General features: G+C 36.5%; 1 protein-coding gene across 5 annotated transcripts in view; it reads left to right on the top strand.

The window, feature by feature from the left end:
• The window catches only part of ICE2 (interactor of little elongation complex ELL subunit 2), a 64,299-nt gene continuing 49,073 nt past the window's right edge, over positions 1 to 15,226 (top strand). For 2 of the 5 annotated variants that reach the window (XM_032417354.1, XM_032417352.1), the window contains exons 1-6: positions 8 to 123; positions 849 to 988; positions 1,080 to 1,214; positions 3,413 to 3,517; positions 9,757 to 10,018; positions 11,098 to 11,217. In XM_032417354.1, coding sequence (XP_032273245.1) covers positions 1,174 to 1,214; positions 3,413 to 3,517; positions 9,757 to 10,018; positions 11,098 to 11,217 — 528 coding nt within the window. In that variant the 5' untranslated portion in view covers positions 8 to 123; positions 849 to 988; positions 1,080 to 1,173. Of the gene's footprint in view, positions 124 to 848; positions 989 to 1,079; positions 1,215 to 3,412; positions 3,518 to 9,756; positions 10,019 to 11,097; positions 11,218 to 15,226 lie in introns of those variants that run through there. The other 3 variants (XM_032417353.1, XM_032417355.1, XM_032417356.1) reach the window with 3 other exon arrangements.

Below are 15,226 nucleotides of genomic sequence, written 5' to 3'. Positions count from 1 at the left end.
GGCGGCGCGGCCACGTCCTTTAAATAAGGCCTTCCGAGGGCGCGCGCGACAGTGTGAGGAGTGGGGTGGAGCGTGTGTGGAGTGGGGGCCGCGGCCCGGGTCAGAGCCGCCGCGGACCACGAGGTGGGAGGAAAGGATGCCTTGCAGCCGAGACGCGGAAGGGAGGGCGCTGCCTTGCAGGCGGGCACGCTCGTGAGGGTGGGAGGAGGGAACATGGCGGCCCCCTCGGTCGGGCCAGGACCCTACGCTCCAGGTTTTGGCGCGGCCCCCTCCCTCTGGCTTTGCTCGCCCCTTTACTTGCCTTACTGGAACCTTGTTTCTCCTACCGTCCCTTTTCCCTCAGCCATTCCTTTTGTCTTCATCAACTCTCCCTCCCCAGCCCCAGCCCCAGATGGGGTCATAATGTGAGAGGGGGACTATGTGGGGGCAGGTCAGGCCCGTCAGGTACTGAGAGACGGACTTCTAAATTTGACTGCTAGTTTCTCACATACCACTTTATCAGTACGTTTGGGATGACAGGAGAAGCACAGAACATAGAGTGGTCAAATCAGATTTGCAGTCCTGGTGATTCCTCTGATTCTGTGACATGTCATTTAAGTCACCTGGACCTCAGTCTCCTCAAAAGTGAGGTTCTTTTTGAAAGATTCTTGATATCCAGAGAGTTTTTGTCCAGCATTGCTTGCCAGAATTTGTCCCATAACCGTGTATGGTTGGGAAAACGGAAGCAAGATTTGGGCAGTAAGGGAATAGAGGGGAGCTGAGTTAAGACTTAACAGCCCCATGCCCTTAAGTGATCTAGTATGTAAGCAATGAGAACACCATTCAGTTTTGACTCTTTATTTCCACAGTGAGTGTCCTGAAAGTTACGTTACCGGAGTAAGTTAAATGGAAAAGGATTCCTACATCAGCATTGCTGTTCTGCTACAAAGAACCTTGGGAATTTCATCTGTGTGCTGTATTCTGTTTTAGGTGTCCCTGTCAGTTGAGGGTAGGTGTTACACGTTCTTCCACACCTAAGTTAACAGCCCCTGGCCCAGCCAGTCACCTGCTTTTGATCTTGACCTTTTGTTTTTCCTCAGTTGAGTGTAGATTCTGGAGAAATTTTGCCTCCGCTGGAGTGTGCACTGCGAGGCAGCAGAATTGTGAGCTAGAGTGAAGCAGAAATCTAGGAATATGACCTCCATGATGGCCATGGGTGAACCAAGGCTGAACTGGTGAGTTATGTCTGTTTGAAATCTAAAGAGGAATGAAGTGGGACTGGCGGCTGGATTAGGAAAGGAGGGTTTCTGGCCTGGAGAGATTTGGAGGAAACAAAAAGAAGATACAAGTTCAGTGGCTCAGAATGTACCCTGGTCTTACCTTCACATACTGAGCACTTTTGAGTCATAGCTGATTGCACTTCCTCTCCTAAAATGACAAAACTTCATCACTCAGATTACTACTAGGTATAACTCCATCATGTATTTATTATTTATTGTTGGTCTCTTAGTGAAGGAGAGAGGCTAGAATTCTCTTGCATCCAAGAACCTTGCCCATTTCCGTACAGCTAATAGAAAGACCCTCTTTAAGAATAGACAAGCTTCATTTTGTTATATTAGAATCTACATCAAGTGATAATATAAATGCATAGACTGTTTTAGAAGTGTATGAGAACTTCACAAATAGCACACTTGGTAAGTGTAGTTTTGTAGGGATCTAATACATGTGCTGCTTTAAATCAATTTAACACAAATTTACTGAGCATCCACTCTTTCCTAGACAAAGAGAATACTAAAGTTACAAGAGATTACAAAGATGATTTAAATAGTGCCTGACTCATAAGATTCAATCAGTATGAGCTCAATAAGTATTTTTTTTTTATATTGCCAACAGTGCTCCCTTACCCCAAGGAGCTCACTGTCTTTGAGCCCATGAATTTGTTTTTGTATGATATGCAAAAATCTTGTAACTTAATGAGCTTTCACAGATACAGTACCATAACAAGTAATAAGAAATTACACTGTTGCATAGCAAGTAAGACATTCTAATTTTTATCGTTTATACTTTAACCATAGTTGCGGGTTTTTTGTTTTTTGATAAACACCTTTAAAAGCAATGAGTATGGAGCAAATATGCTAAAATTTTCTGTTTTGGGAATGGGCCAACCAGAAGTTACCATTTAATAGATTGTTCTTTTGTAAGTTTTAGGAGGTGTATACATTTATGCTCCTTGTCATAAAGAACGTGTTCAGGGCGCCTGGGTGGCTCAGTCGTTAAGCGTCTGCCTTCGGCTCAGGTCATGATCCCAGGGTCCTGGGATCGAGCCCCACATCGGGCTCCCTGCTCCGCGGGAAGCCTGCTTCTCCCTCCCCCACTCCCCCTGCTTGTGTTCCTGCTCTCGCTGTCTCTCTCTGTCAAATAAATAAATAAATCTTTAAAAAAAAAAAAAAAAAAAAAAAAAAGAACGTGTTCAGATGCAGCACAGATGCTCTTAAATGCTATTTACATTGTGAAACCAAATGTAGTTTACAGCCCTTGGAAGTACCTTTTCCCACAGAATCTTAATAATCTTTGTCCTTTCTAGGTTATGGTTCTCATTAGTTTTTTTTTTTTTTAAAGATTTTATTTATTTATTTGACAGAGAGAGACATAGTGAGAGAGGGAACACAAGCAAGGAGACTGGTAGAGGGAGAAGCAGGCTTCCCGCAGAGCAGGGAGCCCGATGTGGGGCTCGATCCCAGCACCCTGGGATCATGACCTGAGCCGAAGACAGACGCTTAATGACTGAGCCACCCAGGCACCGCGGTTCTCATTGTTTTTAATTCCTTCAACCAGCATTTATTGGTTCCTCACAGTGGTTCCACCACGGACTATAATATGTTAGGCTCTAATTATGATGTTATGGAAAATCATATAAGACCTTACAAGTGGTTTTAGCAGAGGCACACCATTTATCACATTTACCAAGTTAATGAAAATAGGTAGGATATTTAGTCTTTGTAGTGTCTCGTGACCTGGCACAATAATGCATGAAACAAAACTAAGTTGGGAAGCATTTTCTTTCAGCAACCAAACATCTTAATGTTATACCACAGAGCCTGAGGTGAGCCCTGCCCCTGACAGAATCTTATTGTACCTCAGTCTTTTCTATCTTTAACTCTTAAGTATTTCTGATATTTAATTGGGTATTAATGGAAAAGCAAGGCTGATTATTTGAACTGGAGAATTTCAGAATGAGCCTAGGCTAAAAGCTATCCAAGTAAAACATCTAAACTCAAACATCTGATATTTGAAATTAAAATCATGAAGAGGTGATTGTCTAGGAAAGGGGCTATGGGGGCATGTAGTTGTAAACTACAATTGTACCATTATCCTGCTTAGTCTAGCAGAGATTTTGAATTGTCAAATATAAGTAAGTTACTTTGTTTCACAGGGATGTTTCCTCAAAAAATGGCCTTAAGACATTTTTCTCTCGAGAAAATTATAAAGACCATTCCATGGCTCCAAGTTTAAAAGAACTATGTGTTTTATCTAACAGGTAATATATTTATTTATTTGGTTGTTTATTTTCATATTTGATTGTTATTTTTCTCGCAATTGAAGTTTTATATCTGTATCCACTATTAAACATTCAAATTATAAAAATGTAAAAATTAGAAAATGGAAGAACCCAGTACCCAAGAATGACTAGTCTTTGGTATATGTGTATTTATATATATAGGTATAGATATAGACAGATAGATATAGATATATATAAACAAATCTTTTTGGACCTTTCTCCACATAGATATAAAAACAAAAATGGGATCATACTATAAATAATATTAAATACTATAAAACTGTTTTGCAGTTTGCTTTTTCATTTAAAATAATATTTCAAGTATCTTTCCATGCCTCTCTATATAGCTGAATCTTCTTAATTGTTACATAATGCTTCATTATGTAGATATACTTTCAATTCATTTACCTAGTCTGATATTGCAAAATGTGTTCCTCTTTTTTTGTTACTATAAACAATACATTGATGAAATTCTTGTAATAATTTTTATAAGATAAATTCGTAGAAATTGAATTGTTCAGTCAGATGGCATATGCATTTTATATTTTAATAGATACTGCCAAATTGCCAGAGATTTTTTTCCCTCAGATATGAACATGCCTATTGAATGATAATTTTCCCTTCTCACTGTTTGCCTGCCTGTAACTGCTCTTCTTTCCTTTGTGATTGGCTATTTCTATTCTCTTGTGGGTGAGTCTTGAAACCAAGTAATTGGGTTTACTAGAATGGACTGTAAATATGACAAGTGAGGAATTGGGGAGCTTCTCTAGAGGAGCTCAACATTTACTTTCATCCTTCTCCACTCGTTTTGCAATTGAGGAAGTATATTTCCAGCCTCTGTTTGGAATGGGTCCCCATCTGTTCCTGCCTTCTCAGTACCCTTTCTGTCAATTAGCATCTCTTCCTACTGCTATATTTTCATTCTCTCTTGATCGGTGTTTAAAGGTGCTCAAATTTTTCCTGTCTCAATCCCTGGACTCCATTGTTACTTTCTTACCTCTTCTGTTATTTGTACTTAGATTTCTTTAAAAACTTGTATGTTTTTGCTGGGAGGAAACTATAAGACATGCAAAAAATGTTTAACAAAATGACAATAATAATAAGTCCCTCCCTGTCAATAATTACTTTAAATGAATTAAACTGTCCAGTCAAAAGACAGATTGGGAGAATGGATTAATAAAACAGGATAAAACACTTCACTGCACATCTCACTACATTTGCTTTCACTGAACTTCCCACTCTAATCTGGCCTCCACCCTCACTAGTCTACTAAAACTGCTTCTCTCAATATCATCAGTGACCTCTCGACTATAAAGATATCTCACTCTCCTAGTTCTCTGGTGATGGTGGTATTTCTGTCTCTTTTACCATCTTCATTTTCACGCTTGCCATACTGGCTCATTATACTCTCTGGAGCTTTTAAGAAATACTGATTTTGTACTCTCAACCTATGCTTTTGAATCTGAACCTTTAAGGATGTCTGTGGAATCAATTAATTGACCGCACTGATAGTCATTTAGGTTGTTTCCATTCCTTTCCTATTAAAACACTGAGCATCCTTTTATGCTATCCTTATATGCTGATAATATAAGTAGGATAAATCATATAAGAGGAGGTATGTATATGTTTTTTTGTTTTTTTTAAAGATTTTATTTATTTATTTGACAGAGAGAGACACAGCGAGAGAGGGAACACAAGCAGGGGGAGTGGGAGAGGGAGAAGCAGGCTTCCCGCAGAGCAGGGAGCCCGATGCGGGGCTAGATCCCAGGACCCTGGGATCATGACCCGAGCCAAAGGCAGACGCCCAACGACTGAGCCCCATAGATACTACCAGAGTGCCATTAAAAACATTTTTTAAAAAGTGCTTTTTTGATTCATCAGATGAATAAATAAATTCACATAAAAGCAAGTAGATGTTGTAGTAAAGAGGCGATTTTAAAAGCAACATTCTTGCCTAAGTGCATAATTGTAATGTCTTTGCTAATACCACCTATAGAAGGTTGAGTAGATCCCATATAAATGCATCTGTGGATTTTTAAAGCTATTTTTGTTATTCAACTTAGACCATTTCTTGAGGATACCAATTTCTTTTTTTAATTTCTTAAAACTTACTATCAAATAAAGAATTGCCTTTGTTTATTTGAATCAAAGAATGCCTACCAATTCTAGTATCCTGCAAGAGGAGGGTAAAAATGTATATCTTTACAACTTTTTTTAAAGGTAAAAGGAACATGTATCTTTAAAAAAAAACAAAAAACAAAAACTTTTCACCACTCTATATACTTTTATCTCAGCCTTCATCTTTTCAGACTAAAAATTTTTAATATTAATCTTCATCCTGCCACTGCTTCTTAATTATTTTAATGGTTCTTTTCAAGTTTAGCTCTAGTCAGCATGTCGTAGGTGTGGGTTATAGTCTGAATTATGTAAGGGAGATGACATCTTGCTGGCAATTGGTACAGCTTCTAAAATATTTTCTTCTTAGAATATCCTTTAGATTTCTGTATAGCACAAAATAATAGTATAATTTACCTTTTGGCATAGAAAAAATAAAGATATAAGGCATTGATTTCATATGTTTCTAGTCTTTTTTGCTCACATTAAATTTTATTAAGTTTTGTTAAGGAATGGATTTTCAGACTATTAATTTACAGGTATTTTCTTGATGGAAAATTTAGAAAAAAATGTAAAATTTTTATTAACCCTAATTTTGTGTTTTTTGTGTTCTCTAACATATTTGGGAAATTAAAGCATTTTGGAATATGTTGGTCTGATATCCAAGTAGTTGGTTTGACCAACTGCTTTCTGCAATAGGAGGTTTTTATTCAACCCTTCTCCCTCTACTGGAAGGTAAACATTTACCTTTTTTTAAATTAAAATTTTGGTTGTAGACACTTATAACTGAGTTTTGAGCCAACAATGGGGAAAGTAGCTTCAAATAAAAATTATGAAATTTCAACATGTTTAATATAGAAAACTATAAATCAAATTTAGGAGGTACAGGTAGAGTTTAGATGGGGGCTAGAAGCACCATTTCCAAATGCCACTTAAGGAAGCCACCCAAACCAGTAGACTTAAAGCGTAGGAGACTAAAAGTTTGAATTCTGCCTTTTTTTTTTTTTTTAGAAACGTTAAGCCAAAAAGGAGAATGGGTGGTTGACAAAAGGAAGGGGGAATACTTCAAACCATCAACTAAAATAAAATATAATGCTGTAAATGTGGATAGAGAAACCCTGTCAGATGCTTTTGGCTTGCACCCTGATGAAGATTTTGACAGCACTGCACTCGGAAATGATCTTGATGTGCTGCCATTTCATTCTTTGCTGAATGTAGCCAATTTAAACTGCTAGAATTTCTTGACATTCCTACTCTGGCATATCTGAGTCAGCATCTTGTTGCTGCAGCAGCTTAATTAAATTTGCCAGTTTGTGCCACAAGGACAGACATGTTCTCATATTCAGAGAGACAGCTGTGAAGCAGTATTGTTAAGAGTTGCGGACACAATACTGTTAGGTTTGAATAGCTCTCAAGACATTTTCTAGTGAGAAATCAATTTGCTGTAATACATTTCTCCCAAGATCAGCAGTTAATATTCATTTTGTTAACCTAAAATATGCTTATTTTTATACAGTTATTGGAGAAACTTTAGTAGCTAAGTATGTCTTCTTTCACCTGTATTATTTTCAGAGCCAATTTAAGCATCCTTAATTTAATTTCCAAAATTCTTTTCCCATTCACTAACCAGCTCTCTTGATTAGTTTTCCATCTTTAGTTTAGCTCTTTAAGGGGGGGGGGGCTGGATATTTTGCTTAATTTGGGGGCCTTAACTTTTTTTCTAAGAATCTTGGCACTTTTACCGTAATTATTCTAGTATTATAGAGCTGATTTAAAACAAATTATCGGTAGTTTTGGATGGGGCGCAGCCTTTGTCAAGACAGAGATCTAGATTGATAATTCTCAGCCTTATCAGACCAACACCCTCCCACTTTTTGTTACAAATATGTATGAGAAATAATATAACTCCTTTGCTAGCCTGAATTAAAATTCATAGATAATAATATTTTAAAAATGTCTCAGATATATAAATGTGAAATCAAAGGAAATAATTTATACTATTTATTTTAATATGTAAATGCATAGATACTACTGTACTAGAAGATATAATGAAGTAGGCAGATGCACCAGCTAAAATGAACAAGGTTGGATTTTTTTTTAAGATTTTATTTATTTGAGAGAGAGAGAGAGAGAGAGCGGGGGGGAGTGGCAGAGGGAGAGGGAGAAGCCGACTCCCTGCTGAGCAGGGACCCAGATGCAGGGCTCGATCCTGATCCCAATCCCCGGGACTCAGATCATGACCTGAGCTGAAGGCAGACGCTTAACCAACTGAGCCACCCAAGCACCCCAACAAGGTTGGATTTAAGAGAAGTTAACATGAACTATGCCATAGAAGAATCATAAAAATAAAAGAGAATAAAATGTATTGTTAGGATAAGTAATAACAGACCAGATTTGTTTGTATATGATTAAAAGAAAGCCTAAAGGAACCTTTGAAAGTTGTGTAGTATACTCCCATACATTACATTACAGGCAGCTAGTATTCCTCACCTCTACGTGCCTTTAATTCTCCCCTTCTTTTTTGACAACCCAGATGCAACCACGGTCTTCTAAAATTCCCTAAAGAAATTAATACTGTCACAATTGAGCCCCTCCCCACTCTCCCTCTTTTTTTTTTTTTTAGATTTTATTTATTTGACAGAGAGCACAAGCAGGGGGAACAGCAGGCAGGGGCAGAGGGAAGAGCAGGCTCCCCGCTGAGCTGAGCAAGGAGCCTGATGCGGGACTCCATCTAAGGACCCTGAGATCATGACCTGAGCAGAGCACAGACACTTAGCCAACTGAGCCACCCAGCCATGCCCCCCCCCCCCCCCCCACCCCACTTCTCTTCTCCCTCTTAATCCCTGATCATGTTATCCTTAGGATTCTTGGTCACCTATTCAGTAAGTTCAGTTTGGAAACCTGAGATCTCCATAGTTACACTCTATTGATATACATATATACATATTTACTTATCTTTCTTCCCCATTTATTTGTCTGATCCACTTGATTGTAAAGTTTTAGAGAGTAGAGACTGTATTGTTCCCATGTCCAGCACAAGGCTGACACATGGTAGTCACTTAGTAAATATTAATGAATGGGGGATGAAGAATGAATCAGCAGACCTCCATCCTCCTCATTAGTTTCCCTTCTCTTATGTTACTGTTGTTGTTTAATTTGGAACTAAATCATAGGGAACAGTTACTGTGGTGGAAATTAGAATTGTGGAGGCTAAGGAAGTGTAGTTGTGTGTGTATGTATGTATTTGTATGCTTAAAACTCTTATTAAAAATGTAGATTACTACAATTGAATACTAGGAATAGTGACAAATTATGAACAAGATAAGAACTTTGTATTCATGTACCTCACTATTGCAGAAAGGTGTTTTTTTTTTAGAAATTGGGGATATCTTTTCATAAATATGGTAACAGGTTCTCTAGTTACTACTTTCTCCTCTAGTGCATTTCTTTGTAGATATGTCACATTTTCTCTTTTGCATTCATTCAAAGCATAAAGACATTTCCATGGACTCAGCCATGTATGAGTGATAGAGGATTGTTCAACTTTTCTAAAACCACTATTGCTTCCATAAAATATGGCACACAGTGTTCGAATTTTCTTTTTAAATCTTGAGATAATTAAAGGAAACTAGAAAATATAGAATCTCAATTTGTGAACCTGTGACCTAAGCATATCCTGCTTTTAGTGGCTTTTGTTCACCATATTAACTAATACATCTTACTGAAGAACTTAAGCTTTTGAAAACGACTTGCATTGTAATAAAGGTGAACATGAAATACTTGCATCTATAATGGCAAGAGCAGTTTTCCTCTGTTGAATAAAGGGGAAAAAGTTCCAAATTGAATAACTTGTCTCAGGATTTTGCCTCTTCCTCTCTGTCAGATAATTGAAGGTAAACTTGTAGTATGATCCTATCCTGCAGAATACTTAATTTACACCAAATGGCTAAACATCAAAATGCAGGTGGCAGAGTTAGATAATAATCCAGAATTTACTATGTTAATCACGCTATATTCTCCCTGGTGATTGAGAATCATGAAGTTCCATGATAGTAATCTTCATGTGAAAAGCACATATTTCTAAATTGTATTTTTTTTTCCAGACGTATAGGAGAAAATTTGAATGCATCAGCAAGTTCTGTAGAAAATGAGCCGGCAGTTAGTTCAGCAACTCAAGCAAAGGAAAAAGTTAAAACCACAGTTGGAATGGTTCTTCTTCCAAAACCAAGAGTTCCTTATCCTCGTTTCTCTCGTTTCTCACAGAGAGAGCAGAGGAGTTATGTGGACTTGTTGGTTAAATACGCAAAAATTCCTGCAAATTCCAAAGCTGTTGGAATAAATAAAAATGACTACTTGCAGTACTTGGTATGTATTCTATTCTTCAGCTTCAGTAAACAGTATTTAAAAGTTAGGAAGTGTTTTAACTTTGCTTTTATGTTTCTGGGTGCAGTTGTATTAACAAAAATGGAAAATTTAAGGAGTTTAATTGACAGAGCATTGGTGCTTTCATTCTTTTGTTGGTTCTATTATAGTTCAGGCATTTTGCTCTGGTTCTGAGCATATTTCACTCCAGTTCATCTTAAGTACTAGCAGAACAATTTTACATTGCTCATTGAACCAATTTTAAGTTTTTGTTTGATTACTTTAATTAGTAGTTTCAAGTTCTCAATTATATAAATGATGCTGTGTTGAACATCTTGGTTGCAAACTCGTTGTTCATATCTATAATTGTTTCCTTAAGATAAATTCTTAAAAATAAAATGGCCAGATCAAAAACTATACATATTTTTTGAGGCTTAGATCTGCATTTACACATGGGAAAATTGTTATGCAAAAAGTTTAAGCCAATTTGTACCACTATTGCATGAAAGTTTTCTTTAAAAAAAAACCAAAAAAACTTCACTAACCCTGGATATTACCTTTTTGCCTCTAATTTGATATGGAAAAAATGGTGATGCCTTGTTTTATATTAATTTACAGTGTTTACTAATGAAAATAAGCCATTTCCATGTGTTCATAAGCCATTTCTATTTCTTTTGTAACTTGCCTATTCATGTTGTTTGCACATTTTTCCATTTGAATGTTTGTCTTTTATGTTAATTAAGAGCATTTTGTGGAAAAGCTTATTAATTCCTAAATAGGTAGTGTGATATTAGTCATTTGCTCTTTTTACAGAGTTAGGTTTTTTTTTAAATTGAAGTGTAGTTGATAGGCAATATTGTATTAGTTTCAGGTGTTCCACACAGTGATTCAAGATTTATATACATTTTGGAGTTTTTAATAAGTTTGTCATTATTACATAACAGTGTTTACTCTTTCTCTGATTTCTGCTTTGGATAGAGACTTTAATTAGTCTTTAAGTCCAAAATATTAGAGCAGTGATTGAGAAGTGATTGTTTTTAATCAAGCTTATTCCATGACATGTCTACTTTTTTAAAAATCAGGATATGAAAAAACATGTGAATGAAGAAGTTACTGAATTCCTAAAGTTTTTGCAGAATTCTGCAAAGAAATGTGCACAGGATTATAACATGCTTTCTGATGATGCTCGTCTCTTCACGGAGGTAAAAAAAAAAAAAAATCATTTATTTAAACTGGCAAGTAATAGGCAATAACAGCATTTAAAATGTGTGATGATCCTGCCACAATCATATAAAGATATCAGTATTATCAATTTAGAGACCAAATTGTGTGTAGGTCTTTTATTCAGCATGTATTTTAATAATGAAAATACTAGCACCTCAAAATCATATACACTAGTAGAATACTCATATTTGTTTTTTTTATTCTACTGATCCAACTACCAAATTTGAATTATATTTTATTCACATGGATGGTTTGATCTGATGCACGGATGTCCCTTGTGGCAGAATGGGTGTTTAAGGAGTTACCTTGGTCCTTAAAAATCTGAATGGTCATTTAGTACTTAGTCATATAAATTTGTATTTGTTATCTTCATGGTAACCAGCTACCAAATGGAAGAATTTCAACTGTGAGTTCATTTTTTGATACTTAGATCATTCATGCAAATGTATCAGCAAAGCATGTAAACCACTGTACTTTGTACCCTACCATCATTCAGTAGGCTTAGGAGAAATTCAGAATACACTACTTAAATGGTAACTATTAAAATGTATTATTGTATTAGAGTTTATCTACAAACACCAACATCAGTATGAATTTTTTTAAAGTCTTTAAAACTAATCATTCTATATAGCAGTGTGATCCGCTTGACACTACTGAACTCTACATGTAAAATGGTTAAGACAGTAAGTTTCGTGTGTATTTTACCACAATTCAAAACAAAACAAAACAAAACAACTGGTCCCTATAATTTAGGGGCAGCAGAGGATGTTAATTTTACCATTTTTTAAACATATTTTAAGGTGAAATTTTGGTGTTAATATGAACCAGAAGAATGATTCTTCTAAGCAAATGGAAGAATTGCATTTTTATTTTCTCTGAATCTACATATGGTATACTCAAACCAAGTGTCCTATTTTTCCATATGGAAAAGGAATTGTAGCTGTTCCTATTTTAATAGTGCTTTTGAAAGGACCAGAATGATGGTTCTAAAACGTAAGTCATATCCCCTCATGTCACTGGTTTAAAATGGTTTCTCAGTTCACTCAGAAAGAGAGGGCAAAAAAAAAAGAAAGAAAATTAAAAAAAAAAGAGGGTATTTACAAAGTTGTACAATGCCCTACATGATCACCCTCCCTCAACCACCGCCCCCCAAGCCCAGCCTGCTTCATCTTCTACATAGCTCCCTCTCAGTTCTCCTCCAGTCTACTGGCCTCTTTGTGTTACTTGAATACTCCAAGCATGGTCCTGCTTTAAGGACTTAGGCTCTTCCCATCTTTCTGGCAAGCTGTTCCCCAGATAAGTGCATGGATTAGTTCCTTGATTTAAGTCTCTCACTGTTCAGATGCCAGCTATCAATAAGGATATCCCTAATTACCCTGTAACAAATAGCATCACTTTCAGGGTTCCCTTTACCATGTTTTATTCTTTTTTATTGTCTTTCCCCACAACACCTATACATAAGTGCTTTTTTTTTTTTTTAATATTTTATTTATTTGACAGAGAGAGACACAGCGAGAGAGGGAACACAAGCAGGGGGAGAGGAAGAGGGAGAAGCAGGCCTCCCGCAGAGCAGGGAGCCCGATGCGGGGCTTGATCCCAGGACGCCGGGATCATGACCTGAGCCGAAGGCAGACACCCAACGACTGAGCCACCCAGGCACCCCCATAAGTGCTTTTTTGTGCACTGCTGTGCTCCCAATGACTAAGTAATGCCAGACAAACATTAAGTTCTCAAGTGCTCATTGTAATTATTTAGTGAATATAAAAGTGTTTATTAACAAAGTACATTATTTGATAGGGAGTGTGATAGCTAATCAGCATTAAGTCTTGTTTTTTAGTCAGATTGACTTGGCAATATATTTTGTCTGATTTACATTTTACCTCTCCACCCTAAAGGTTCACTGATATTTTTCTGATTTTTTAGTGTTTTAAAATTTTAATTTTATATTATGAAGTGCAGTATACTTACAGAAAAGTATATAGAACAAATATATACAGCTTAACAAATAATTATATAGTGAACACCTATGTAAGTCTCTTACAAGTCAAGAAATAAAACATTACCAGTAACCCAGAAGCTCCCTGTATATCCCTCCTAATAATAACATTCTCCCTACTTGAAGAAGTAATCACTGTCACAGTTTGGTGTTGATAATTTTCATGCACTTTTTTTGGTAATTCTTCGAGCTCACTTTTGCCTGTTTTTGAGTTTTATGTGAACAGAATTCTTCCTTCACTCATTATGTTTGGGTGAGATTCATCTGCATGTATGTGTGTAGTTGTAGTTCATTCATTTTCTTTTCTGTCCATTATTATATTACATAAATAAACTACAATTCTATTGATCATAGTTTGAGTTGTTTCCTGTTTGGAGCTATTCTAAGCAGTGCTCCTATGAAAATTCTCATAACATGTCTCTTGGTGCACATGTGCACACATTTCTACTGGGTATATACCCAGGAATGGAATTGTTGAGTCATAGAGTATACACATATCTTTAACTTTAGTAAATAATGTCTAACTTTTCCAAAGGGTTATGCCACTTTACAGTTTACCTTTGAGAGTTTTGTTGGTCTGTATCCTCAAGTTAATACATACATGGTGGTCATTTCAGTTTTAGCCAATCTAGAGGATATGGTATTATATATGTAATAAGACTTTGCATCTTTTCATATGCTGATTGGTTATTTCTTATGAATCAGCTGTTCAAGTTTTGCCCTATATTCTACTGGATTTTTTGTTGTTGATATGTGGGAGTTCTTTGTATATTTGAAATATACAAATTTTATGGGTTATGTATGTTGGAAATTTTTTCTTTTATTTGATAAAATGGTCTCTTTTAATCTACAAATTTCCCCTCAATTCCTTTCTTTTCCTTAAACTTTATCTTTTCAAGAACTTGGGTCGTTTGACCTGTGAAGTTTCCTATGGTCTAGATTTTGATGAGTGCTTATTCACAGTGACATTCAACATGTTCCTCTTTTCTCTGTATTTCTTACAAATTGTTGATGGGATCTGGAAGCTTGATCAGAATTAGTCTTGGCCAAATGGATCCAACACATAGATGTTGTATTCTTTAATCAGGTGGCACATACGTCTGGTTGTTTCTTTTTTGTGGTGGTTGCAGCTGTTCATGTTCAATGCCTAGATCTAGTCATTCACTGGGGTTTATAAAATCGTAGGATTCTAGTTGCATCATTTATTTGTATTTATTAGTTGGAATAATTTTATTAAGATATGTTTTCCCTCATCTATGTGGTTTCCCGATTCTTGTAGCAGAAAAAACTGCTAGATTCTTTCCCTTTATATGCCAGTTTTGAAAAAATTGATTCCTTCTTCTCCAATGTTGGTCAATGTTTTCTTTTTTAAAAGTATTATGGGTTTTAGTCCACTGTAATTACTCTTTTTGAAGCTCAAATAATACCAGCTTTAGCCAGTGACCGCTCTTCATACTGGCTTTTGAGTCTTTTTGAGTCACTGTGGTAGTCTTTGAGGCTTGTTTTGTACGTTTCCTGTCTCAACCCTGGAATCAGCAATTCTCCAGAGCCCTTGTTTCTTTCAGTGGCAAGTTTTATTTCAAGTCTACAGTCTGTGTGCTGGGGATGCTCATTGCTCCTGGATTGGTCATTGTTTCGGAGAATATTTCAGTAGATGGAGCTAGGAAATAGTTATTTAAAGAAAAAAATACCACATGTATCTCATTTACTTTATACCACATTATACTCACAACAACCTTAGAATAACAGTACTATCAATCAATGGGATACTGAAAACAGTTTGGAAAAATTTTTTGTATGTTCTCCCTATTCTCCCCTACTTTTTTTTTTGTTTTTAAGATTTTATCCACTTATTAGAGAGCACGAGCAGGAGGGGCAGAGGGAGAGGGAGAAGCAGACTCCCTGCTGAGCAGGGAGCCTGATGTGGGGCTTGATTCCAGGACCCTGGAATCATGACCTGAGCCGAAGGCAGATGCTTAACCAACAGAGCC

Source organism: Phoca vitulina, unplaced genomic scaffold, assembly GCF_004348235.1.
Source record: "Phoca vitulina isolate PV1807 unplaced genomic scaffold, GSC_HSeal_1.0 scaffold20, whole genome shotgun sequence".
NCBI classification, from domain to species: domain Eukaryota; kingdom Metazoa; phylum Chordata; class Mammalia; order Carnivora; family Phocidae; genus Phoca; species Phoca vitulina.
The sequence above is the reverse complement of the archived record's forward strand: the minus strand, read 5'-3'. Positions and strand labels throughout refer to the sequence as shown.